Source organism: Octodon degus, unplaced genomic scaffold (assembly GCF_000260255.1).
Source record: "Octodon degus isolate 3935 unplaced genomic scaffold, OctDeg1.0 scaffold00070, whole genome shotgun sequence".
Lineage (NCBI taxonomy): Eukaryota > Metazoa > Chordata > Mammalia > Rodentia > Octodontidae > Octodon > Octodon degus.
The window spans coordinates 441,331-466,272 of record NW_004524646.1 but is presented as its reverse complement, the minus strand read 5'-3'; the positions used below and the strand labels follow the sequence as shown (position 1 = coordinate 466,272).

General features: G+C 41.0%; 1 protein-coding gene across 5 annotated transcripts in view; it reads right to left on the bottom strand.

Annotated features, from left to right (window-relative positions):
• Positions 1–24,942, bottom strand: part of Zc3h14 (zinc finger CCCH-type containing 14) — a 49,451-nt gene that overhangs the window by 24,076 nt on the left and 433 nt on the right. For 4 of the 5 annotated variants that reach the window (XM_004635114.3, XM_023719671.1, XM_004635117.2 and 1 more), the window contains exons 2-9: positions 24,789–24,831; positions 14,353–14,467; positions 12,112–12,152; positions 11,114–11,309; positions 10,461–10,881; positions 8,937–9,097; positions 8,025–8,125; positions 5,525–5,680 (exon numbers count right to left, since the gene is read on the bottom strand). In XM_004635114.3, the coding sequence (XP_004635171.1) occupies positions 5,525–5,680; positions 8,025–8,125; positions 8,937–9,097; positions 10,461–10,881; positions 11,114–11,309; positions 12,112–12,152; positions 14,353–14,467; positions 24,789–24,831 (1,234 nt within the window). Of the gene's footprint in view, positions 1–5,524; positions 5,681–8,024; positions 8,126–8,936; positions 9,098–10,460; positions 10,882–11,113; positions 11,310–12,111; positions 12,153–14,352; positions 14,468–24,252; positions 24,358–24,788; positions 24,832–24,942 lie in introns of all 5 variants that reach the window. The other variant, XM_023719670.1, reaches the window with a different exon arrangement.

The following is a 24,942-nucleotide window of genomic DNA, read 5'->3' as shown; positions in this document are numbered from 1 at the left end:
GGCTACAGACGAATGTCCATTTTGTATCTGTGTATTCAAAGTGGTTAGGATAGATATATAGTTACATTCTCTTAATGAATAGAGGGATTTTTTGTAATAGTGTTTGTAAATAGGATATCAAGTCCACAACCTGTACAGCAATTAACCACCTGGAAGAATGTATGCAATGTGTTAATTATTGAAACTGTCCTACCAATTTGGTTTGAAACTGTCTCATTGCTATTCTGTTTCTCAATAAAATTATGGAGAAAAAAAAAAAAGAAAGAAAGTGAGGTGATCAAAAAAAAAAATTTATAAACTAGTCCAAAAATTTAAGAACCAGGACTATTAAAAATAAAAGTAATCTGGGCCAATGAAATAGCTCAGTGGACTAAAGCACCTGCTTAGGCAAGCTTAGGCAAGTGCAGGGACCGCAGTTCAATCCCTAGCACCACATGCCATGCCAACCCCGCCCCCAGGATGGGCTGAGCTGGCCAGAATCCAGGTGTAATGGTGCACACCTGTGATCCCAGCTCCAGAGCAGCTGAAAAGAGGAGGATCACCACAAGCCCAAGCTGCCTAGTGAGAACCTGCACTAACCAAATACATTAAAAAATAATAAATAAAAACACAAGTAATCAATGAAACTTTAAAAGGCAGAATCTAGTTCAACTATATCAGATTCTAGTAAGTGGTCAAAAGGCTCCCATAAAAAGGCAAACTCCAGCCAGGTGCAGCAGTGTACACTTGTAATCCTAGCACTCAGGAGGATGAGGCAGGCACATCATCACAAGTTCAAGGCCAGCCTGGGCTACACAGCAAGACTATTTTTCAAAAACCCAACAAATAAATAAAGGCAAATTCAAATTGGATTTAAAAAATCAAATCTATAGAGGCTGGGGAAATAGCTCAGCGGCATAAGTGCCTGCCTAGAAGGGCACAGTCCCAAGTTTAATCTCCAGTATCACAAAAAAAAAAAAAAAAAGAACCAAGCCAGGTGTAGTGGCCAATGTAATCCCAGCACTCAGAAGCGTGAGGCAGGAGGATCACTGAGAGTTCAAGACCAGCCTGGGCTACGAAGTGGGCTCAAGGCCAGCCTGAACTGCACAGTAAGACACTGCCTCAAAAAAATAAATAAAACCCAGCTTTATAATATTTAGAGAAGCATAGAGAATACTGAAAATAAGGCATAAAAATATATAAGGCAAATAATACATGAATAGTTACATAAACAAAACTGACTTTATGATAAAAGCATCGTTTGGAATAAGGGAGTCACAGATGAAGACAAAAACGATCCAACTCATCAGGCAGATATAGCAGCTTTAATTATGTACGCACCTGGTAAATACTGTCCTCTAAATAAAACAAAAATGGATATATTAACACATAATATTTTATTTGTGTGTGTGTGTGTGTGTGTGTGTGTGTGGCGCCAGCTCAACCCCCTGTTGGGCTGAGCTGGCGCCACACACACACACACACACACACACACACATAAATAAAAAATTTAAAAAAAAAAACACAAATTCTGGAGAGACACTGATACAAGACGTGAAAAGGCACACACAAAAGGCATATAGCCTGGAAAACCTGAAGAGGCAGCAGTGGTAGCACCTGGCGACAGAGCAGCCCGTGCAGGGCTGCAGTGTGGGCCCTTGTCTCTAAAAGGCTCACCACCGCTGCTCTAGAAGGTGCTTGACTCAGGCTTACTTCCGAGGGGTGAGGAAGGGATCTGACGAGCCTCACCACTGACCCTGCGACTCTTACTGGAGCTCAAATGGTTCCGTGTGACCAACGGGAACAGTATAAAAGCTGACTCCTGAATCCTTGTCACACACTGATAGCTTCCTCACTGTGTATGACATCCAGACATAGGATCACCTTAAGCTTTTCTGCCACAGACAAGGAATCACTTCTCAAGCCTACGTTTATTAGGGCTGGCCGGATAGCTCAGTGGATTAAAGTGCCTGCTTAGGCAGGTGCAGGGACCAGGTCCGATCCCCAGCAAGTGGTGCTGGCCCCGCACCCGGGGCACGCTGAGACAGCCACTGAGACTGGGAGTGGTGGTGCACACCTGTAATCCCAGTGCTTGGGAGGCTGAAAACAGGAGGACCACTACGAGTCCAATCTGTGCAGTGGGACCCTATAATCCATGCACTAATTTAAAAAAAAGAGCCTAGGTTGTTCACATAGGAAATAGTCTAAGCTCATATTCCATTATATTCCTCAAAATGTGGAAGTTATTTCTGCTAAACATAAAACTCTTGAAACACAGACTCTTAAATCTACTGGTCATTTCCTTCTATCATGAAGTGATGCTTTAAAAGGCTTGAGATTTTTCCTCCCGGGCTGTCTGAGGCTCCATTGCCATCATGAATGACACAGTAACTATCCAAACCCAGAAATTCATGACCAACCAGCTTCTTCAAAGGAAACAAATGGTAATTGATGTCCTTCACCCTGGGAAAGCAACAGTACCTAAGACAGAAATTCGGGAAAAACTTGCCAAAATGTACAAGACACACCAGTTGTCATTTTTGTGTTTGGATTCAGAACCCATTTTGGTGGTGGCAAGACGACTGGCTTTGGCAGGATTTATGATTCCCTGGATTATGCAAAGAAAAATGAGCCCAAACACAGACTTGCAAGACACGGCCTGTATGAGAAGAAAAAGACCTCAAGAAAGCAGCAGAAGGAACGCAAGAACAGAATGAAGAAAGTCAGGGGCACTGCAAAGGCTAACGCGGGTGCTGGCAAAAAGCCGAACGAGTAGAGATTCTGCAGTGCCTGTCTGCAGTGACTGCGACTTTTTTCACAAGAGGATTTAATAAACTGTAAAACCTTCAATCAATCAATCAATCAATCAATCAATCAATCAATAAATGGCTTGAGAATAAACTAGTTTTTCTTTTAAGTTGTGTTTTATTTTTGCTATTTTGAGACGGGGTCTTGCTACGCATTTCAGGCAGGCCTTGAGCTCTCTTTGTAGCCTAGGATGGCCTCAAACTCACAACAATCCTCCTGCCTCAGCCTTCCCGAGTACTGGGATTACAGGCATGCCCCACATCAGGCTAGTTGTGTGATTTTTTTTGCCTGTGCACCTATGCTTGTTTGTTTTAAATTCCATTAGCTCTTAAATAAACTTAAATGTTTCTGGGTGTGAATGGATATTCACCAGCATACAAATGTAAACTTTGTGGTAAGCAGATTCAATTTTCCCTTTTCATTATCTCAGAAGTTTTCTTTTTTTGAGACAAGCTCTTCACTCTTGTAGTTCAGGCAGGCCTCAAACTCACGACAATCCTCCTGCCTCAGCCCTCAGAATGCTGGGATTATAGTCCTATGCCACCACGCCCAGCTTCAGAAGTTTTCTTTAAAAGATTAAAACATTCCATTGTTCCCTACCACCAGAAATTCCTATTATAAATACTTTGTATCTGTGCCGCTCATACTATCTATTGTTTTCTCTTGACTTCTGCTTTTTTGTCTATTTATTTATTGGATACAGGGTGTCACTACACAGTTCCACTCACAGTAATACTCCTGTCTCAGCCTTCCAGTGCTGAGATCACAGGAGTGCGCCACCACACCTGGTCTCAGGGCTGGCCTGCCTGGGGCTCCAGGGCACCATGGCATGCTGTACCAGTGATTAAGCCCGGGTCCTTGTGCTTGCCAGGCCAGCACTTAGATCGCTGAGCTATCTCCACAGTCCTACTTTTTGATTTTTATATTGTTCCCTTTATCTTCAATGTCTCTGAGGATACTTTAGAGTATTAAAACATACTATGAGTTATTTCTTATACGGCTGTTCTCTTTTTCTTTTAGTATTACTGCTTAAACCTAGGGCCACACACAAAAGTCTTTATTTCTAAATAAATTTTTACTTGTAATTCCTCTCAATTCATATCAAAAGTTTTTCTGATTCTGTTTAATGTCAGTTTTACATGTCATGGATTTGGTGGCATTTTTTGTTTGTGTATGGTACCAGGGTTTGAATCCAGGCCTCATGCATGTTAGGCCAACAAGCACTGTGGCACTTTTATACCTCCTGACCTTTCCAAGGCAAAGGTCTCATACATTTTTCCTGGCTGCCCCTGAAATTTGTGATCTCCCTGCCTCAAACACTCAAGGAGCCTGGACTGGCTATGTAGCACTCACCCACGCATGTCTTATATTTTCTCATTGTCTTCTTGCTCACTCTGAAATAGTGTATCTTTTTGTTTTCAACACCCAAGCTGAGGTGTAGCTCAGTGATAAAGCACATGCTTGGCAACTATAAGGCCATGGGTCCAGGTCATACTATCAAGCAAAGGGGAGAGAGGAGTGGGTGAGAAAGACACAGGATATAATCCTAAGATCCATGATATCTATATAACTGGAAGAATCACAAATTTATAAGGATTGAAAAAATGTATTTCAAGATTAGACCCAAAAAAAGTATATCTGCAAATGTAAAAATGTAAAAATAGATTTTCTGCACTGAGGCAAAACTTTAAAAATCAGATCTTAGTAGAAAGAAACAAACTGTAACCTTTTCTGAAGGAAAAAGAAAGAATAGGTTTGAGAGTAGTAGAGAAGTGATGAGCAGGTCAGGGTGTCAGATAACAGAACTGCTCAGAGCCTCAGCTGAGGCAGTAGGATGGGGAGACACTCTCGCAAAGGACTCGCAGAGGAAGCCACACTTCGGAAGTCAGGAGACTACACACAAGTCAGGGTTGGGAAAAGAGGCAAAAAGAAGGAACAGAAAAATCAACCAGAAGCTAAGTAAGGCCACTGGGACAGACAAAAAGGCTCACAGAGGCAGCATACTAAGTAAAAGGAAATTTAAAGACCAAGGTTTCAAGGTAGAAAGACCAGGGATAAGATCCAAAAAAAGAGGGCCTGTCAAATAGCTCAGCGGATTAAAGTGCCTGCAAGCAGGCACAGGGGTTGGGAGTTCGATCCTAATTGAGACTGGGCATAGTGGCACATGCCTGTAACCCCAGCTCTTGGGAGGCTATAAAAAGGCAGATCACTAGGAGTCCAATCTAGCAGTGAGACCCTGAACACTCTGTAGACCCTTCCAAAAAAAAAAAAAAAAGGCAGGCAAGAACACAAATAAATATACCTGTAAGAACTTTAAAACCAGCAAAATCCACTATGGCTGAGTTTGCTGCACTTCTTTCCACTTTTGAGAACACTAAAAATTCCCATAATAAATTCTTATGTGTCCAGGGCATGGGATTGAATTTAGGAAGCACTGAGCTCAATATCAACCGTTTTTGCTTATTTTAAGCCTGGGTCTCACAAAGTTGCCCAGGATTGCTTTGAATTTATGATTCTCCTGCCTTGGCCTCTAAGCAGTTGGCCATTGCAGGTATATGTCAACATGTCTGGTTTCAAAAACTTTAAAATTTCTTAGAAGTGTATGTATTAGCATTCTTTATGACCCTTTATTCTCTTTGGGACTTATATTCATAGCATAATACTCTGTAAAAACCCACTTGAAAATAATGCCCCATGAGAAAGTTTATAATAGAAAGTGAAGTAGTGAAATCCTTACCTTGACTTTTTTCTGTATTATCTCCTTTTGTTTCCTCTTCTTTAATAGGGGGGCTGACTCTAGGGGTCCTGCTTTGCCCCTGGACCACTTCTGCTAGCAATTCTTCTTGTGATGTTCGTGTTCTAGGAGCAACTGGAAGTGTCTGTTTCTGAGGGACTTTAACATAAAATTAAAGAGAAATATAACGAACATCAGAACACATCAAAACTCAATAGTTAACAAATCATAAATGTCCCTTGAGTCTAGAGCACTCACAAGTTCACAAGAGTCCACAGACTACCCCTTTACTCTTTCTTAGAACATTCCTGAAATAGACATCCAACTTATTACAAATACACACTTCAACACTATCTATGCATTTTAAGGCATATGCTACAAAGAGTACTGTACAACATATTCACTTTTAACCAAATGCAGTTTAGGCTTAGCATCATGATCTTATATAATCTCGAGTTGCAATTTAGGTAATCTAGATGAAGAAAGAATGTTTCAAAGCTATTTCTTAAAACTGTGGGATCTTCAAGTCAGGCATGGTGGCTCACAACTGTAACCCCAGTATTCTGGGAAGCCAGAGCACGAAAATCACAACTTCAAGTCCAGTGTAGGCAATGTACCAACATCTTACCTCAAATAATTAAAAAGTTGGGGGATATAACTCTGTGAAAGCTCCTGGGTTCAATCCTCAGTGATCCACACCCAGAAAAATACCTGGAGATGTCCAACTATTGGAGTATATTTCACGGTCATAGAAATCTCTAAATTTGTTACGCCAAGTACTGACCTCTGGCTGATAACACTTTTCTACATGCCAAAACTTAATTTTATATTCAAGGTTAAATTCAGGATGAAGGGGACCAAAACTATGAGGATCAAAAACTGATGTCTAAGCAATCATTCAGGAAGAGGTAAAGATGTAAGAGGGAATGAAAAGCAGAATACTCTAGAAAGCATTGCTCAAATCTATAGTAAAAAATAAAATTTGAGAGTTAATTACCACCAGCTTACCAAAAGTTTAACCATCTGCTACAACAATGGGACCTAAAGCATAGAACCCAAAACTGCAAAATAGCATCCACTGTCTGTACTTCAGAATTCGCTTTCTGCAAGAAAGTGTGTTTTTTATTTTCTCCTATTAGGAAGGTGATGACTATTTATTTAGTTAGTTTTAATGTGTTTAGTACAGGGTCTACAGAGTCTCACTATGTACATTAGACTCAGAGTGATCCTCCTGTTTTCAGCTTCCCAAGCACTGGGATTATGGTGTCAATCACTGTCTCAGTGTGCCCCAGAGGCAAGGCCAGCACAGCATGCTGGAGATCAAACCCCAATCCTTGCATCTGCCTAAGCAGATGCTTTAGTCCAGTGAATTATCTGGCCAGTCCAAGAAAGTTTGTTTTAATGATGTGCTGTATCCTCACATTCTATCAAAAAATAATGATGTGTGTCTATCAGTACCATGACTATTAGGCCAAGGCCATCACAAATGAGTTCGTTTTTCTTTGCAGAGCTGGGGCCTAAACCCAGGGCTTCACATGTAACAGGCAAGTGTGCTATCCCCGAGCGGCATCCCAGCCCTATCACTGCTATCTTTTATAGTGACGTCATCGCCATCATTTTGACATGGGGCCTCCCCACGCTGCCTGGCCTTACCGGCAGCCTCCAGTCCTGTGGCCTCAGCCTCCTGAGGAGCCGCAGCTGTAGGCGGGAGCCACTGCCTCAGCTCCTCTTTCCTACGTTCGTTAATGGACTACAGGACGAAGAAACCAATCTGCTTGTTTTTACGTTTTAAACAAATTTCTCTAGGGGACTGGGATGTAGCTAGTGGCAGAACAGCTCCCCAGCATGCATAAGGCCCTGGGTATGATCTTCAGCACCACGAAAAAACAAAGCAAAACCAAAAAGGCAAACTTCCCTAACTTCAGCCACTTATAATCCAATTTTGCTATCTTTTGCCTATCATAAATTTATATCTAATGTTGAACCTATATAAGAAAGTCTCATTTTTTCAATCAAAACTATTGAGCCAGAATTTTTGGCCCATATCTATAATTGTCTCTTTTCAGGAGGTTGAGCAGTAGCACTGAAAGTTGAAGGCCAGCCTGGGCAACGTGAGAATGAACTTGTCTAAGAATAAAATAAAAAAGTGCCGGGCACAGCTAGCACAGCACTAGGTCATCTCACTAGCACATGCAAAGCTCTGGGTTCGCTTTCTGGTTTCACCAAAAACAAAAACAGAAAGCCTCCCTTTAAGTTTATATTATCTGTTTCACACACTTTGGAATGGCAGTGTAAAAGGTACTACATGGGGCTCAAAAAACTAAACTCCATTGACACGTTCTCAAACTGATCAAATTTCCTTCTAAAACTACTCACTATAGAGGCACTGAACTTCAATCTTGACATCTGACAGAAAATTTCTTACAGCAAAACTCAGGGAGCAAGCATTTGTAAATTTACTGATGTGATCTCTTACCCAGCGTAAACATGCCACTTAAATTACCTGCAGAATAGTTGGTTGTTTTTGTTACAGATTCTTGAGCTTCAGATATAGCCTTCAAAATCAGATTCTTGTTAGCTTGTTTAGAAGGTGGAAGAGAAGGTCTAAAAGAGTTTTAAAAGGTAGCATTAACATTTTCAGTCTCAGTTCTTTACACACTAGCCATCCATTGTGCCTTTACAACAGCCTTCTGTTTCAAGCACACCAGCTATATGTTTTACAAAATGTCAACTAGACTGAAAGAAACCTTAACTTTTAAAAATAACAAACCTGGGGCTGGTGAGATGGCTCAGTGGTCTAAAGCACCTACTTAGAACAAGCTAAGCTAAACAAAGCACAGAGACCGCGGTTCAATCCCCCAGCACCACATGCCAGCCAGCCCAGCCCCCTGGTGGGCTGAGCTGGCCACACACACACACACACACACACACACAAATAAATAAATAATAAAATAAAAATAACAAACCTAAATAAAAGGCTTTCCTCTTCATCAAATTAATTTTTAATTCTCTGCGACCTTCTCCAATGTTAAGCAAATTCATTCTTAGTAACATGTTTCTCTAAAACATTAAGTGGAAAACCAGGCATGGTGGTACATGCCAACATTGCCAGTATTTGGGAGGCTGTGGCAGGAGGCAAACCTGTTACACAGCGAGTTCAAGACCAGCCTGAACTACACATGGTTAGACTCTCTCTCAAAAAATAAATTCATTCATTCAATGGCAAAGTCTTACATGAGATTTAAGTATTTTTCATGATTGTCCTTTTATGATATCTAGAAAAGGAGCAGGATATAGCTCAGTGGTGAAGCATTTGCCTAGCATGCACAAGGCCTTGGGTTTGACCCTCAGCATGGAAAAAAGCAAAAGAGACACCCAAGGACTCCAGGCAGTCACAAGCACCACATTCAGATACCTCCGCTCAGGCTTGGCTGGCACCGACACACTGCTGGACACACTTCCGGCCCGGGAGCCGTAATCCTCCTCCTCCTCCTCCTCTTCTCCATCATGACTGAATTTTTTTACTTTAACAACTGAACTTACCACAGGTAATTTTCTCTTTCGGAAATTTTCTTCCTGCAATCAGATTAAATTTATGATTACCTAATCTCAAAAAACAGCAAAATTCTGGGGCTGGTGAGATGGCTCAGTGGTCTAAAACACCTACTTAGAACAAGCTTAGCAAAGCAGTGCGACCACGGTTCAATCCCCCAGCACCACATGCCAGCCAGCCCCGCCCCCTGGCAGGCTGAGCTGGCCAAAACACACACACACACACACAGAAATAAATAAATAGCAAAATTCGATGACATTTTTTGATTAAAAAAGAAAATTATACAGGTGCTGGGGAGATGGCTCAGTGAAATAAGTGCTTCCCTGGCAAGCAAAAGGGCTTGAGTTCAATCCCCAGTTCCACCAGAAGAAAAAAAAAAAGAAAGAAAATGATATTAAGAATTCAGACTACTTATAAAAATATAAATACTTCAAATAGCTAACCATTAACTGAAAGAAAGCTCAGAAGCTTTACATTCATTTTCTAAACAGCTACACACAGCGGTGTTGAGGAAATAAATAAAAGGGAGTTACTTAGTTGTTACCATAAACAATCTATTGAATTCACCTAACCATTACTGGCAAAACAAGGTACGGATAAAACTGTTTCAAACTCCAAAAATCAAAGAAACTAAGAAAAGGGAGTGACTTAGTTGCTCACTACCAATTACCTACCCACCCTCCACAAAATTGTAAAGTAAAAATAAAGCTGATTAAACTTCAGACTCCTCAGAAACTAAGAAAAGGGAGCTCCTCAGTTGGTTACTAGCAATTACCATAAACTATCTAAAACTGACCTAAATCCTCTTCCCAAGATTATAAAACAAGTGACTCTAACCTAAATGTGAAAAGTATTAGCAAGGTATACAGATGTGATATAAAACCCCTGGAAGCCAGCCATGGAGAGGACAGTACAGCAGGAAAATCAACTTAAACTTGCAATACTATTTAGGATTAAGAACTGCCAAATTTCAATGTAAAAGTGAAGTGCTTTTTGTTTTTTTGTTTTGGTCTTTTTGAAAGTGGGTCTCACTGTACAGTTCACTTTATAGCTCAGGCTGGTCTCAAACTCTCAATGATCCTCCTGCCTCAGCTTCCCGAGTACTGGGACTACATGTGTGCACCACCATGCCAGGCCTACAAACCAGAATTTAAAAATATTTACAGGGGGCTGGGAGGATGGGTCAGTGGAATAAGCACTTCCCTGCCAAGCACAAGGGCCTAAGTTCAGTCCCCAGTTCTGCCAAAAAAAAATTTACAAGTTGGTGTGGTGGCTCAGGCCTATGGGGGTGGGAGGGCACGTTGGCAGGCTGGGCTCCATAGTAAATTTAAGGTCAGCCTAAACTACACAGAAAGACCCTGATTCAAAAACAAAAAACAAACAAACCTCAATAATCATTTTCTCTGAGTTGTTTCTGAAGAAAGGACTGTAAGTCTCTTCTAAGCTGTTAAGCATTTCTGGTTCACAAGTTTCATACACCCGACTGTTCTGTATATCCAGCTGTTTGGTAGCATGAATAGTGTTTTGCTGCTGCTGAAATTGTAACCTGTTTAAATGAGCACTACTCTCTGCATTTCGACTTGCAGGTGGTCGATAAATTTCAATAGAAGGCCGAGAAGAACCATATGCAAGAGTCACAGTAGGTTTTTTCTGAGATAAGGGATTCTCCTGCACAAAATTGAGGTCTTCATCAATGAGATCATCTGGTTCTGGTTTAATATCAATCACATCTTCAGAGGGCGCTGGCTCCCTCAGAGGTTTCACTGTTGACATCAGCCGCGTTGCCGCTCCCTCATCATAAGTCTGTCTATTAAAAATAGAAATATTCCACAATCAGATTAGATCAGTTGTCTCTAAATCCTTCAAAAATGCTTGTTTTATGAGACAGGGTCTCACTATGTAGCTCAAGCTGGCCTCAAACTCAGGGCAATCTTCCTCCTTCAGCCTCCTGAGCACTGAGATAACAGACATTCAACACCACACTCAGCAAAAAATGTTTACTTTGAAAATTTTAATAAGAAAGTGACTAGTTCCTTTACCTCATGCTACTTGTTTTCTGCTCTTGTGAACTTGCAGCAACCCTGGAATCTCTTTTCTCAGGTCTAGCGCTCGAAACAGCAAGGGGAGGCACTGCAGCTTCATGCCTTCTCTCATCTCCCCGACTGAAACTGCTCTTGTTTGAAGGCACATTAGTATCAAAGATGTTGGTATCAGAAGACTTTAGACTAGAGGGTTCTACAATAAAAAAAAAAAAAATACATAGTCTTATAATCAACTTTTATTAGTTTAAAACTTTTCCTCTCTGATCACCAACTCAAAAGCAATATATACTCATTGTGGAAAAGTTTCAAAATATAAACAAAATAACCAGTTACTTCAGAGGCTTATGCTTGTTTTCCCCATACAGTACTGAACAAAGGGCTTCATGCATGCTAGATAAGCAGTCTTACCAGTGAGCTATACCCCAGCCATTTTTACCCTTTGAGACAGAGTCATTAAGTTGCCTCGGCTGGCCTCAAACTCACAATTCTCCTGCCTGGCCTCTGGAGTGGATGAAGATATACATGCATGACACCACATCTAGCACCAAAGGCTGTTCTCTTAGGAGAAGTATACACGTACATATAAATATACAATGTATGTACATACATATAGTATGTTCTTACAGTACTATACACTTTTTAATCCCTGATTATTCCACACATAGTAATCAAATAACTTATTACATTTATTACTATGGGATGTTGAAGTAATTTTTAATTACAACACAGTGAGACATGCTTGCAGTTAAGCCTCAGCATATATCTACAACTTTTTCCTTAGGATAAACTGTACTTCTACCTACACACACAATAAAATTATCACTGGATAAATTTACTACTCACAAAATTCATAAGCTTATTATCCCATATAAAGTTCAAATGAACACTCTTTTCCAAATTTTAGGTGTTTCCAAAATAGTGTAAATGATTTTCAAAAGAATCATATGCTATAGCAAAAAGGAATTCAAGACAAATCTCAATTTTGTAAATCTTACCAGTTGTAACAGAGCGAAGTTTATCTAATACACCATGAAGCCTAAAAGAAAACACAAAATAAAGTCTCCCTTAAGATTTCATTTCAATTACCACTTTAAATATGCTGACTTTTTATCCAGATAAATATAGACATGGCAGTAATTAACTAATGGATAAATGATATTAAAATTAGCTTTCTAGTATTACATTTTGGAACACTATATAAACATTACAGAAATAAATCAAAAATCATTAATTTCTTCATTATTTTTAACATGTAGCCTCTGCAAATAAGCACAAAGGAGCTGGAGGTACAACTTGGTGGCAGAGCAAGTTCTTAGCATACACAGGCTCTGCGCTCAATCCACAGTACCAAAGCAAAACAAAATCAACAAAGGCAAGGATACCTTGACCAGAATCTCAGAGCACACAGTAAAACAAAATTATATAATGCCATTTTCATAATGATTTCATAACTTATTTTGAACTTTATTTTGAAACTAGGAACTCAACCTAGAGCCTTCAGCATGCTAAACATGCATTTTATCACTGAGCTGCACCCTTAGCCCAGACTACTTACATGATTTTCTGGACAACCTAATTTAGAGAGCTAAAGAAGAGAAAGTTAATAACCTCAGAAAATGGTTAAAATTTCATTGCCACTATGATTTTCAAAGTAATTACTATAACCCAACATAGGCCATGACCCTATTTAGAGCCTATTTCCACAACTATACACAAGGCAAATCTGGTCTCCAGTTGTTCCAAGAGGCTCCCTGAAACCTCAGACTTCTCAGTGCATGTTCACTGAGACCCCTAGCCAAGTAGCAGCAAACACCAATGGACACAACTGCTGTAGGGATTCAGAAACATGACAGTCTGCTCAGGGCTGGTGTTAATGAGCACGTAAGTCAGGAAAGCAAAGTACCAACATGAAGACATCGCCTCTTGCATAGGTACCAAGGAAGTGAATTTGTTGCAAGGACAAAACAGTTTACTTTTAGCTTAAATTCAGACTCAGTTACTAGTTTGCTGAATGAATTTGTCTAAAGTATTCCATCAAGTTATCAGGTAAAGCATCTATTAGGTCAATCTCCCATCTAAGAGAAGCTGGACTTAATTCAAGGTGACCCAGATGTTAAAAAAAAAAAGATCAGGCCATGAAAAATGTTTATTAAACAAAACAAATACTTGCACTGGTACAGACTAAAGCACCATGGCCATTTTTATTTTGGTAAACAATGAAACTGTCCTCAGTAGGTTAAGCTACCTACCTGAAAGCCATGTGTGAGGACCTACACCCTTAACAACGTATAAACCCAGAGAATGACTAGCAAAATTTCAAAGTGGCTGCATAACAACAGTAAAGCATATAGCTGCCTGCTAGGACAAAAACTGTGAGACTTTTACATTAAGGCAGGAGACTAACAGGCATCCTCTCCATTTAGTGCCTATTTGTTGTCCACATCTCTTGCCACTGAAATGAAGGCCATATGTCACTCTACCCAGTTCTACCAACTTCCACTGTCCCTGCCTACTCCCAGTCTAATGTTTCCTACCTCTCTTCTTAGCAATATCACTATCTTTTCCCACTCTCATTCTATCTCAAGCGTCGTTCAGGAACTGGATTTCTTTAATCAGTTCTCATGGCTTTAGTCAACATTCCTAACTGAAGGCACATGTGGTTCGGAGAAGGAAATTCCAAATTATAGGAGTAATTTATGCTAAACAAGGCTGCTTATTTTAAAATTCCAAACTTTAAAGATAACTGAAATTGTCATTTGTCAAGTTAAAGAATGAATCTTAAAGCAAAAAAAGAAAAAAAAATTAAATGCCAAAAAGCTTTGTCCCTTACAAGGTAACTTGGAAAAACAAAGCAGGAAATTACACCTAGTCTAAACTACATGTGGTGCTTGATGTTTGTAACTTGGTTTGGCCAGAGGAAGGAATAAGATGTAGTTCACAAGGAAACACAGAAACTGAGGCTGACATGTGAGTCTCCTAGAGGTCAAGTGGACTGCAAACACTTACATGTAGTTGCTCTTTTAACCCTCAGTTCCATGAAGTAGGTGACTTACTGTTCCCACTTTATGGACAGAGAATACTGCAAGATGTGGCACCAGGACCAAGCTCCAGGGGCTGTGCCCCATCACTCACAAACTGCCTATGCACGCTGGCCTAGTGACAGTCAAGAACTGCCCTCCATATGAAACACCTAGTCTGCGAACTGCAGCATGAGGCACAAACATTCAGAAACATACCATACGGTGAAGCGAATTGTGTTGTTCCCTAGAAACAGGGACAGGTCCTCTGTCATTTGGTCCTGACTTTTCTTGTTGGCCACCATCACCATAATGTAATCAGGAAGTTCTTCATCTATTTAAAAGGAAAAGTATATCAAATCCTTTTTGTTTTCCTTAACATTCACACTGTAGCTGCTGTGCATCAAAACATACATGTAGCTTTAGGAATGAGTTCTCTCTCTTGGAATTACGTCAGACAAAAACGCTCAGCTCTAAATTTTCTTCTTCATTCCACAAATACTCCAATTACTAGCAAACTAGGAATTAGGGATACCTGATGAAATCCTTGGAATAAAACTAGATATCAGGGCTGGGGAGATAGCTCAGTAGAATAAGCGCTTGCCTGGCAAGCGCAAAGTCCTGAGTTCAATCCCCAGTACCACAAAAAAAAAAAAAAAAAAAAACCTAGATATCTAGGATTCCAAAATCAATTGCAAGAGTGTGTTCATCTCTTTGAAAGAGATCTTTTTAACCATGTGTATGTATTATGATCAGAGAAGCTTCTAGAAAAGAACATAGACACTTCCCAAGAATAACTGAGGTTTAGTTTTATTTATTTATACAGTTTCAAAAGTACTCATTTCTCTAGATTAAATCTTTATCCTTGGTAAAAGCAGATTTCAATTCCTCAATATAATAAACTTGGAGCAACACTAAATAAACTAAAAATCACCCAAAACTGCATATAACTTAAAATTTTAAACCTTAGGTAGCAGCTGGAGGTGTTGCAAGTAGAGTGCTTGCACCAGGTTCAACACCAACACCACAAAAAAAAAGAAATTCAGTTAAACAGCGTCAACTAACTTCACGCATTGTTTTACCTTCACAGTGGTAACCTTATACAATGATTAGCAGGATGAGGCCCAGGACCAAGAAAAAATTTAAAAAAAGAACCCTTAATGAAAAGATTACACGTGGCGCACACCTATAATCTCAGCTACTCAGAAGGCTGTGGAAGGAGGATCATTAGGTTCAAGATCTACCTGGGCAACTAAGACTATCTCAAAATTAAGAGGAGATACAGCTCTGTGACAGGGTGCATGTCCAGCATGGGCAAGGCCCTAAATTCAATCCCCAGTAGTGCACCCCAAAATGGTAATAAACAAATGTCTGTATTATGGAACTGCAATCCCTACCTCTGCCCCCACAAAAAACCTTAAACACTCTTATTTCCACACAGAGACAAAGGTTCATTTCTAAAGTACTATCAGATATTTGTATCAAAGACAAATTTGGATCAAAAATGCTGCTCAAAAGAAGCACAAATACACTGAGAAAGTATAACCTATGAAAGGAAAAAGCTCAGACTACTTTATAGATGCATGCAATAGGTGAGAAGATACGACAAGCAGCCCAGGGTGGGGCGTATTCACAGGTTCTCACTGCTTCTAGCAATAGTGCGAGCTTATGTCTGCATAATTTGTATTCCAGGCTACCACCGGTGACTCAGGTCAATAAAATACAGCTGGCAAAACTTTAGCAGCTTTTTGGTAATTTTCCCCTTTATAACATCAGTGGTACCAACAGATCACGCCTGCTGTCCATACATATCAGTTTCCATTTTCTAAAATGTTGTATGAGGTCAAGGTTGTCTGGATATTGGGCTGGGGGCTGGGAAAGACATAAGGAAGAGACAGCAGTTTCTGAAAATCTTGGGGATGACATATGTTTATTATTTGGTTGGGTTTCTAGGGTTTCATTTATTTGGTACACGGTCTCACTGTGCAGCTCAGACTCACAGTAATCCCCATCTCAGCCTCGCCAGCACTGGGATTACAGCATGTGCCACCATGCCCGGTTTCGGTGTCTAGCACAGCAAAGGACCAGATTGGTATATAATACTAGGGATCGAACCCAGGTCCTTGCATTTGCCAGGCAGGCACTTAGACCACTGAGCTCTCTCTCCAGCCTCTGTGTGTGTGTGTGTGTGTGTGTGTGTGTGTGTTGGGTTTTGTTGGCAGTGCTAGGAATGGAAACCCACAGTTTTGTCTACCCTCTACTAATAGATTATATTTCCAGGTTAATATACATTACTTTGGCTACAGTGCTGATTTTCATTTTTTCTTTTTTTTTTTTTTATTTTCATTTTTTCAATGGGTGCGATTTAGGGTTGGAGGTACAGCTCAATGGTGAGCTCTTGCCTAACATGTGTAAGCTCTGAGTTCAATCCCGTTTCTCTCTCTCGCTCTCTCTCTCTCTCACACACACACACACAATGTGCAGCTTGGTGTATGTCAATTATATCTCAACAAAAAGCTTTCCAAAATTCTCAGGTTTCCTGAGTAAACACACAAGGAAACATATCAACTTAATAAAAAATCAACATCATCATGATACAGTCTTCCAGAATTCTGACAGGCTTGTCAAGTTCATCTGAAATCAGCACAGCACACTGGGGTAAAAAAAATTGTGAAGGTTTGCGAAAGTTAGTAACAATTTTAATTGTCATCTCACTGAAGTAGAAAATGTATTCATTTGAAATACAAATAAGACGTTACCTTCAATCCCTGGTATCGCAAAAAAAAAAAAAAAAAAAAAAAGCCATTACCACTTTCTTAAAATTTTTTCATCAGTGTATGACACCCAATGTCTGTCTTGAAATCAGACATCAAATATTTCCTACAGAATTGTTTTCATGACTTCAAAAGGGATTTAGGATTCCTTCTAGGTTAAAGAGCCCAGAGAGCTGGCGTGTGGCTGAGCGGAGGAGGAGTCCTCAGCACGCCCTCGTCCCCAGGTTCCGTGCCCAGTACCACCGAAAAGGGAAATTAGAAACTCACTCTTTTCAGGACAAAGATGTACATACATGTAATTAGGTAACTGCAGACATAAATGTATTCTATCTTACTTCAAATGGAGTTAAAAGGTTACCTGTTTGCCATCTTAATATGAAATGTCAGGCTATCTGCTGTGTCACTGAAACACAGAAAATATGAAACCTCTGCCCTTAAGAAACTTCTAAGGTGGAAGTACAGCTCAGAGAAAGAGCAAGTAGAGGCCCTGGATTCCAATCCCAGCACCAAAAAACAAAACACATAAACTCTTCTAACACACACATGGGCAGGCACACAGACACAGAAATGAGAATACGTCTGTGAAGTAGCAGTGACAAGCTGAGAGCAACTGTGCTAATATATAAATTGGTGAAGTTCTAGAAGAGCACAAGCTCCAATCGGTCTTTGGCTTATGAAGTTCTATTATAAAGTTAATGCAATAAATAAGGACTCAAAAGGCTTTAAGTTCCCTGACTTTTTTTTTTTTTTTTTTTGCGAAACCAGGGATTGAACTCAGGCCCTCATGCTTGCCAGGGAAGCACTTATTCTACTGAGCCATCTCCCTGGCAAGTTCCCTGACCTTAATCTGCTACTGATAAACTCTATATAGCCCCACAAAGGTTAGTTTTTCTTTGTAAAAAGAATACTATTACTAATGCCCTCCCACCCTAAGGAAACTATATGAAACTTTTCCAAACTATTAAAATGTAGTGTCTTTACTATAATCAAAGGTGTCAGAAAAAATATAGTAAAGTTTTAAGTTTTTTTAATTTGTTATTGTGAGAGACAGTGCTAGTAATTTCCATCAAGTCAGGCGTGGTGGCACATACCTGTAGTCCCAGGACTCAGGTATTGGAGGCAGAAGGATCATTGGGAGTTCAAGACCAACCTGGGCTACAAACTGAGCTCAAGGCCAGCCTGAACTGCATAGTGACACGTATTCTTTAAAAAAAAACCTCAAATACTCTCACTCTTTTGAGAACAATTTTCCCATCATTCTTGCTACTTTTTTATGTATTTGGTACAAGGTCTCACTACACAGCTGGAACTTGCTGTGATCTGTTTCCAGCCTCTCCAGTGCTGGGATTACAGGTGTGCACCACCAGGGGGTGGGGCTGGCGCAGCACGTGGTGTTGGGGATTGAACCCGGTCCCTGCACTTGCCTAAGTAGGCACTTAAATCTACTGAGCTAGCCCTCTTCCCGCTTTCTAAAACAGGTATCAAAGTCCAGGACTTCCTTTACAAGATGTAATCAAAAATGCAGTGAATAATGTTGCCTAATGCCTGTCAATGGAAAGGCAAGCACCTAAGAATGTGATGGTGTGACACCACTCACTTGTTCCCCAGAGCTGGCATGATGGGACTTCTTGCTCATCCCCAGAGTGAAAATGACCAGGAAAAATAAACGGCTTTCAATTGATTCAGGACAAGGCAACCACATCACAATTAATGAATCCTATGAAAAGAGGCCTTCCTGAACTACTTCACAGAAAAGTGACAAGAAGCCAGGCCTGGAGGCACACACCTGTAATCCCAGCACTAAAGAGACTGAGGCAAGCAGATCATCACCACAGTTGGGAGACTGGGCTGAGTTACACAGTTCTGGGCCAACCAAAACTACACACCAAAAGCTTGTCTCAAAAAAAGGGGGGAGGGGTAAGAACAATAGGACAAGTGTGCTCAAAGCGAGGCTGGTATTCTGAGGGTAATTAATGGCAATGTGTCTTTTACTGTAATACATTTGTTAGGTTTAAGCATTCAATTTTCAATTATATCTCAGATGAAAAGTGCAACCAGGTTCTTCCACCACAGTGACCACTGAAGAACAGCAGCCATGGCCCTCTGCTATCCCATGGCTGTGGGCCTCAACAAGGGCCACAAGGTGACTAAGAATGTGAGCAAACCGAGGCACAGCCGCCATCACACACGCCTCACCAAACACACCAAGTTCATGTGGGCCATGATGCAGAAGATGTGCAGCTTCGCCCCAAGCAGCACACCACGGAGCTGCTCAAGGTCTCCAAGGACAAATGTGCCCTCAAGTTCATTAAGAGAAGGCTGGGGACGCACATCCCAACCAAGAGGAAGCGTGAGGAGCTGAGCAACATGCTGGCCGCCGTGAGGAAGGCAGCTGCTAAGGACTGAGCCCCTCTGGAATAAAGCTTTGCAGGAAAAAAAAAAAAAAGAAACTCGCAACCAGGTTCTTAGAGAGTTCAAAAATCTTGGTTTGCAATTTCTGAATAATGACAAAGCCTTCAAGTTCAAACTTACTGGTAAGTTTTAATTTAGATTCAATATGTGTTTGTGCTTTTCATGTGGTAAAATTAAAAAACAAAAAATCCTTACGAGACATTCTTTGGATTTACTTTAAGCCCAAACTTCTAGCTAATAGCAACCATCTATTAAGTTTTTGGTTTTGGGGTTTTTGTTTTTTGGTACCAGGGATCAAACTCTAGGCAGGCACTTATGCTGCTGAGCTATCGCCCCAGCTGGTCTTGGTGCTGTTTTTTTCATCCATTAAGGGTTTTTTTGGGGAGTATGGTGTTGTCTTTTTGAGAGAGGATTTTTTTGTTTGTTTGTGGGAAGTGGGGATTGAACTCAGGCCCTTATGCTTGCCAGGGAAGCGCTTATTCCACTGAGCCATCTCTCCAGTCCTGAAAATTTTCCAATAGAATTTTTTTTTTTTGCGGAACCAGGAATTAAACTCAGGCCCTTGAGCTTGCCAGGGAAGCGCTTATTCCACTGAGCCGTCTCCCGGCCCCCTTGAGAGAGGATCTTGATCTGCAGTTCAGACTGGCCCTGCGCTCACTTTGCAGCTCAAGGTCTCAACTCCCAGCAGTTCTCTTGCCTCAGCCTCCCAAGTGTTGGGATTACAGGTGTGTGCCACCATGCCCGGCCAATCCTTGAAGTTTTGAATAAAAACACTAAATCAATCCAGACGCAGCCTCATCTTCTCTGAGCTTCAAGTTCCTCATCTGTTAAAGCAGTGACATCAAGCCACTTAAGAGCCTTCAGTGATATCACCTGGTTGCAGTTCATGTGCCACTGGTTCACTGCCAATGTACTAGTCTTACAATGGTCCTCAAGACAAGTAATTTTTGAAATTTGCCAATCTAGGGGCGGGGAGATGGCTCAGTAGAATAAGCGCTTCCCTGGCAAGCGCAAGGGCCTGAGTTCAATCCCCAGTTCCCCCAAACAAAAAAAAAAAAAAGAGAGAGAAATTTGCCTATCTGTAAATCAGGAATATTCAAACTGACCTCTGACTCCATCTCTGGTTTGTTATCTCCACTGGTATTTACCATACAAAATTAAAATAGAATTTTTTTTTTTTTTTTGCAGAACCAGGGATTGAACTCAGATCCTTGTGTTTGCCAGTCAAGTGCTTATCCTACTGAGCCATCTCCCCAGCCCCTAAAATAGAAAATTTTAAGTGTTAATTCATTTTAAAATACTCATTACACATCCATAGACCCAAGTATATTTGTAAAAAATGTATTTTATTGAAACAGCTACAGCTTCCAAGAAAATAAAACTGTAGTGCAAAGAATGGCCTTGCTCTACATTTTTATAAATCTCTTTAGTAATTTGTCTTAAAAAACAGGTGTTTTCTACCCTCTGTTCCCCCCGCCACCTGCATACTTGGGGCGAGCCCAGGTATTCCTCACTAACAGACAGTGTCTCCCTGAATCACTAAGTTGCACAAGCTGGTGCTGGTGCTTTTTGCATTTGACCTTTTGTAATGTTCCAACAGAAGAATGTGCAGAAAAGCTTGTCAGACACACAGCTAGAAAAGGGAAGAATGTATACAGAGACTAGGGAGAAGGGTGCAGCATAGGTGACTAAACCTAGGGCCTTTGCACACAGAGCTACATAACCTTCCCTTAAAAAAAAAAACTTTTTAAGACAAGTTCTCACTAAGTCACTACGTTGCCCAGGCTGAGCCTAAACCTGCAGTCCGGCCTCAATCTCCCAGAGTGCTAGGATGACAGACCCACAGTGCTAGCCAGAGAAGTAGTATGCTAACAACCTGTGCAGGTACTATGGCCATTCTGTGACACAACCCCAAAGCTCAATGAATGGAAATTTCTTAAATGTTAGCACCAATATGAAATCTAAAACTACATCAATTACCTTTTGTACCCTGTTATAAGAAAACCCACTGACTTCCTCTCTGGTTTTAATAGCTGTTCTTACCACACTTTTTTTTTTCCTTTGGCAGAACCAGGGATTGAACTCAGACCCTTGAGCTTGCCAGGGATGCGCTTATTCTACTGAGCCATCGCCTCGGTCCCCTATAACTTTTTAACATTATCCACTGGTCACTGGGAAAATACTGGTTCACTAGGGTCGTGAAGCACTAACATACTGACACATTTCATTATACAACAATAAACTTGTGTTTACCAATAGCCATATAGTTTTGGTTTAGTTTTTTTTTGTTGTTTGTTTGTTTGTTTTGTGGAATTGGGGATTGAACTCAGATCCTTGCGTTTGCCAGTCAAGCACTTATCCTACTGAGCCATCTCCCAGGCCCTTTAGCCATATAGTTTTACCAGAAATTCTTTCAGCACTGAGAAGCTATCAAGCTCACTGAGGCAGATACAAGTATTACAAAATTCTATTTTTCATTTGAAAGTTCAACACTGGTCAGTTGCTTTCTTACATTTGTCAAATACCCAAGTAAACAAAACTAGTTTATCCACTCTTAGAACTTTTTTTTTCTTTTTTTCTATTTAGGACAGGGCGTACAGGGTCTCACTGCGTAGATGGGACTTGTAGTGATCCTCCTGTTTACAGCCTCCCAAGTGCTGGTGCCACCACACCCAGTCTCAATCTGTCTCAGCACACCCTGGGAGCGGAGCTGGCAAAGCAGGCCAGGAGATCAAACTCCCAGCCCCTCTGTCTGCCTAAGCAAGGGCTTTAATCTGCTGAGCTATTTGGCTGGACCTCACTCTTAGAACTTAAAAATGATACTTCAAGCGCCAGCCAGGTATCTCGGCAGACTAAAGCGCCTGCTTAGGCAGAGTGCAGGGACCAGGGTTCGATCCCCACCATGCCATGGCGGTCCCGCCCCGGCCCGCTGAGACAGGGATTGAGACTGGGTGTGGTGGCACATGCCTATAATCCCAGTGCTTGGGAAGCTGAAAATAGGAGGATCACTATGAGTCTGATCTATGTAGTAAGACTCTTTAGACCCTATATCAAATACACTGAAAAAACCCTTCACCCAGGTGTAATGGCACATGCCAGTAATCCCAGCATTTAGGAGGCTGAGGCAAGAATATTGCTCTAAGTCTGAGGCCATCCCCAATTACATGGTGAGTTGAAGGCCAGCATGAACTATACAATGAGACCTCGTCTCAAAAAAAAAAAAAAGCGAAAAAAAAGATACTTCATGAAAAATATGGCTAGTTCTCAATCATACCAATGCCTTTCCTCAAGATAATCATCATTGGGACAGGCATGGTGGCATACACCTGTAATTGGAGTACTTGAGGATCTGAGAGAGGAGGATTGCTTCAAGTTCAAGACCAGCCTGGACTGCAAGGTGAAACAGTCTCAAAGGGACAAAAATTGTTAAAACATTGCTACTTTAATAAGTAATTATAGGGGCTGGTGAGCTGGCTCAGTGGTCTAAAGCACCTACTTAGAACAAGCTTAGCAAAGCACAGGGACCGCGGTTCAATCCCCCAGCACCGCATGCCAGCCAGCCCCGCCCCCTAGTGGGCTGAGCTGGCCACACACACACACACACACACACACACACATAAATAAAAAAATAAATAAATTTTTAAAAAAAACATTAAATAAGCAATTATAGTGCTTCAGAAACAGTATACTGGGCTGGCCAAATAGTTCAACGGATTAAAGCACCTGCTTAGGTAGAGAGCAGCTGCTGCTGCCGGGGCTCGATCCATAGGCCCTGAAGGTTCGGGCGCCAGTCCCACACGGGCCACCCCCTGGGGCGACTGAGACTGGGCATGGTGGCATATGCCTGTAATCCCAGCTCTTTGAGAGGCTGAACACAGGCAGATCACTACAAACCCGATCTACATAGTGAGACCCTGTAGACCCTTACTGTAATACAAAGAAAGAAAAAAAGAAAAAAACAGTATACTAAAAATATGTAATGAAAAACCAGGGCTTTAATCGTTTTTTGCTGCTCCACCAATGACATTCTTCTTTTAAATTTTTCTTTTCTTTTTTTTTTTTTTTGAGTGGGTAGTACCAGCTCCTCATTACTGACAGGCAAGCACTGTATCACTAAGCTACATCCTCAGCCCTTTTCTTTTTTTTTTTTTTTGAGTGGGTAGTACCAGCTCCTCATTACTGACAGGCAAGCACTGTATCACTAAGCTACATCCTCAGCCCTTTTCTTTCTTTTTTTTTTTTTTCCCTTTTCATTTTTTGAGACACAGTCTGGAACTTTCAAATCCTGCTCCCTCATCCTCTTCAGCAGCTGGGTTTAAGGGTGTCTACTATCATGCCCAGCTCACCAATGACATTCTTAGGTCAAACAGGATTTTCTTAAGTCAGGTGTGATGCATCCCTCCAATCCCAGCAACATGGGAGGCTGAAGCAGAAGGATCGAAAGTTAAGAGACCAGCCTGGACAACTCAGCAAGACCCTATCAAAATAAAATACTTAAAATAAAAAAACAGGCTTTTAAAAAAATCTGCAGGTGGGGAGTGACTTGAATACAATCTCTAGTAGTCTGGTGTGGCTATTCTGTTTAATGCTAAATTACTAATTCCTTTTGCATAATCCAAACTCAAATATAATGAAAACGACAAGCATCTTTTTAGTATTATATTAACATGGAAACAGTTTTGTTCCCTAGAGTTCCACACACTTTGGGGACAGCTCTAAGTGGTATTTTGTCTTTCAGTACTGGGAACTTAATCTACAGCCTTAAAGTTACTACGAAAGAGTACCTATTACAGAACTATATCCTTCAAGAATTTTTTTTTTCTTTTTGAGACAGTCTGGCTAAATTTCCCAGCCTCAACTCAATCATAAAGCTTTGATGAAGTAGGGCAATCTCCCATTTCCTCACTATACAATTGGGAATATTATCACTTACCTTTCAGGGCTCTCCTGGAGATTATCATGAGTTAACTGTGTACACACACACACACACACACACACATACACACAATAGGCAGGCAGGCACAGTGCATGGTCCACACTAAAAATAGTAAGACAACAGAGGAAAAAAGCACTCCCTACTATTGTAAAGAAGAAAATACATCAACTGGGAAAAAAATTCACTGAGCCATTACGAAGGCAAATGACACAAAGTAACATTCATATAAGAAGTGCTAGCCCCGAAGATACAATGTAAAAAAAAAAGTAACAAAACTAGGGGGAAAAAAGTCAATCAAAAATCATGGAAAAGCGCAGCCTTAGCGAAGGTTCAACTATTTCAAAAACAGCACTGGGGATGGGGGAAGCTGCCCATAGACTGCTCAATGAAATGACGTCTAAACAAAATCAAGGAATATCAGATTTTAAATCGGCAGGATAAAAGACGATACAGTCGAAACACGGGAAAAAGTTCAAACACAAACATCAGCTTGCAAACTTAAAGTCTACTGGGCGAACAACAATAAAACTTACCCACATAAGCGCCCAATTCTTGCAATTTCCCTTTAATGGCACTCTGAGGGGGGGAAAGAAAGCAACGTGACCGCAGGACCCGGGCTCCAGGACCCCGGCCGGCGCAGCGCGGGGGCCAGGGCAGCGCGCGCCCCGCAGCCCGGGCCGAGGTCGG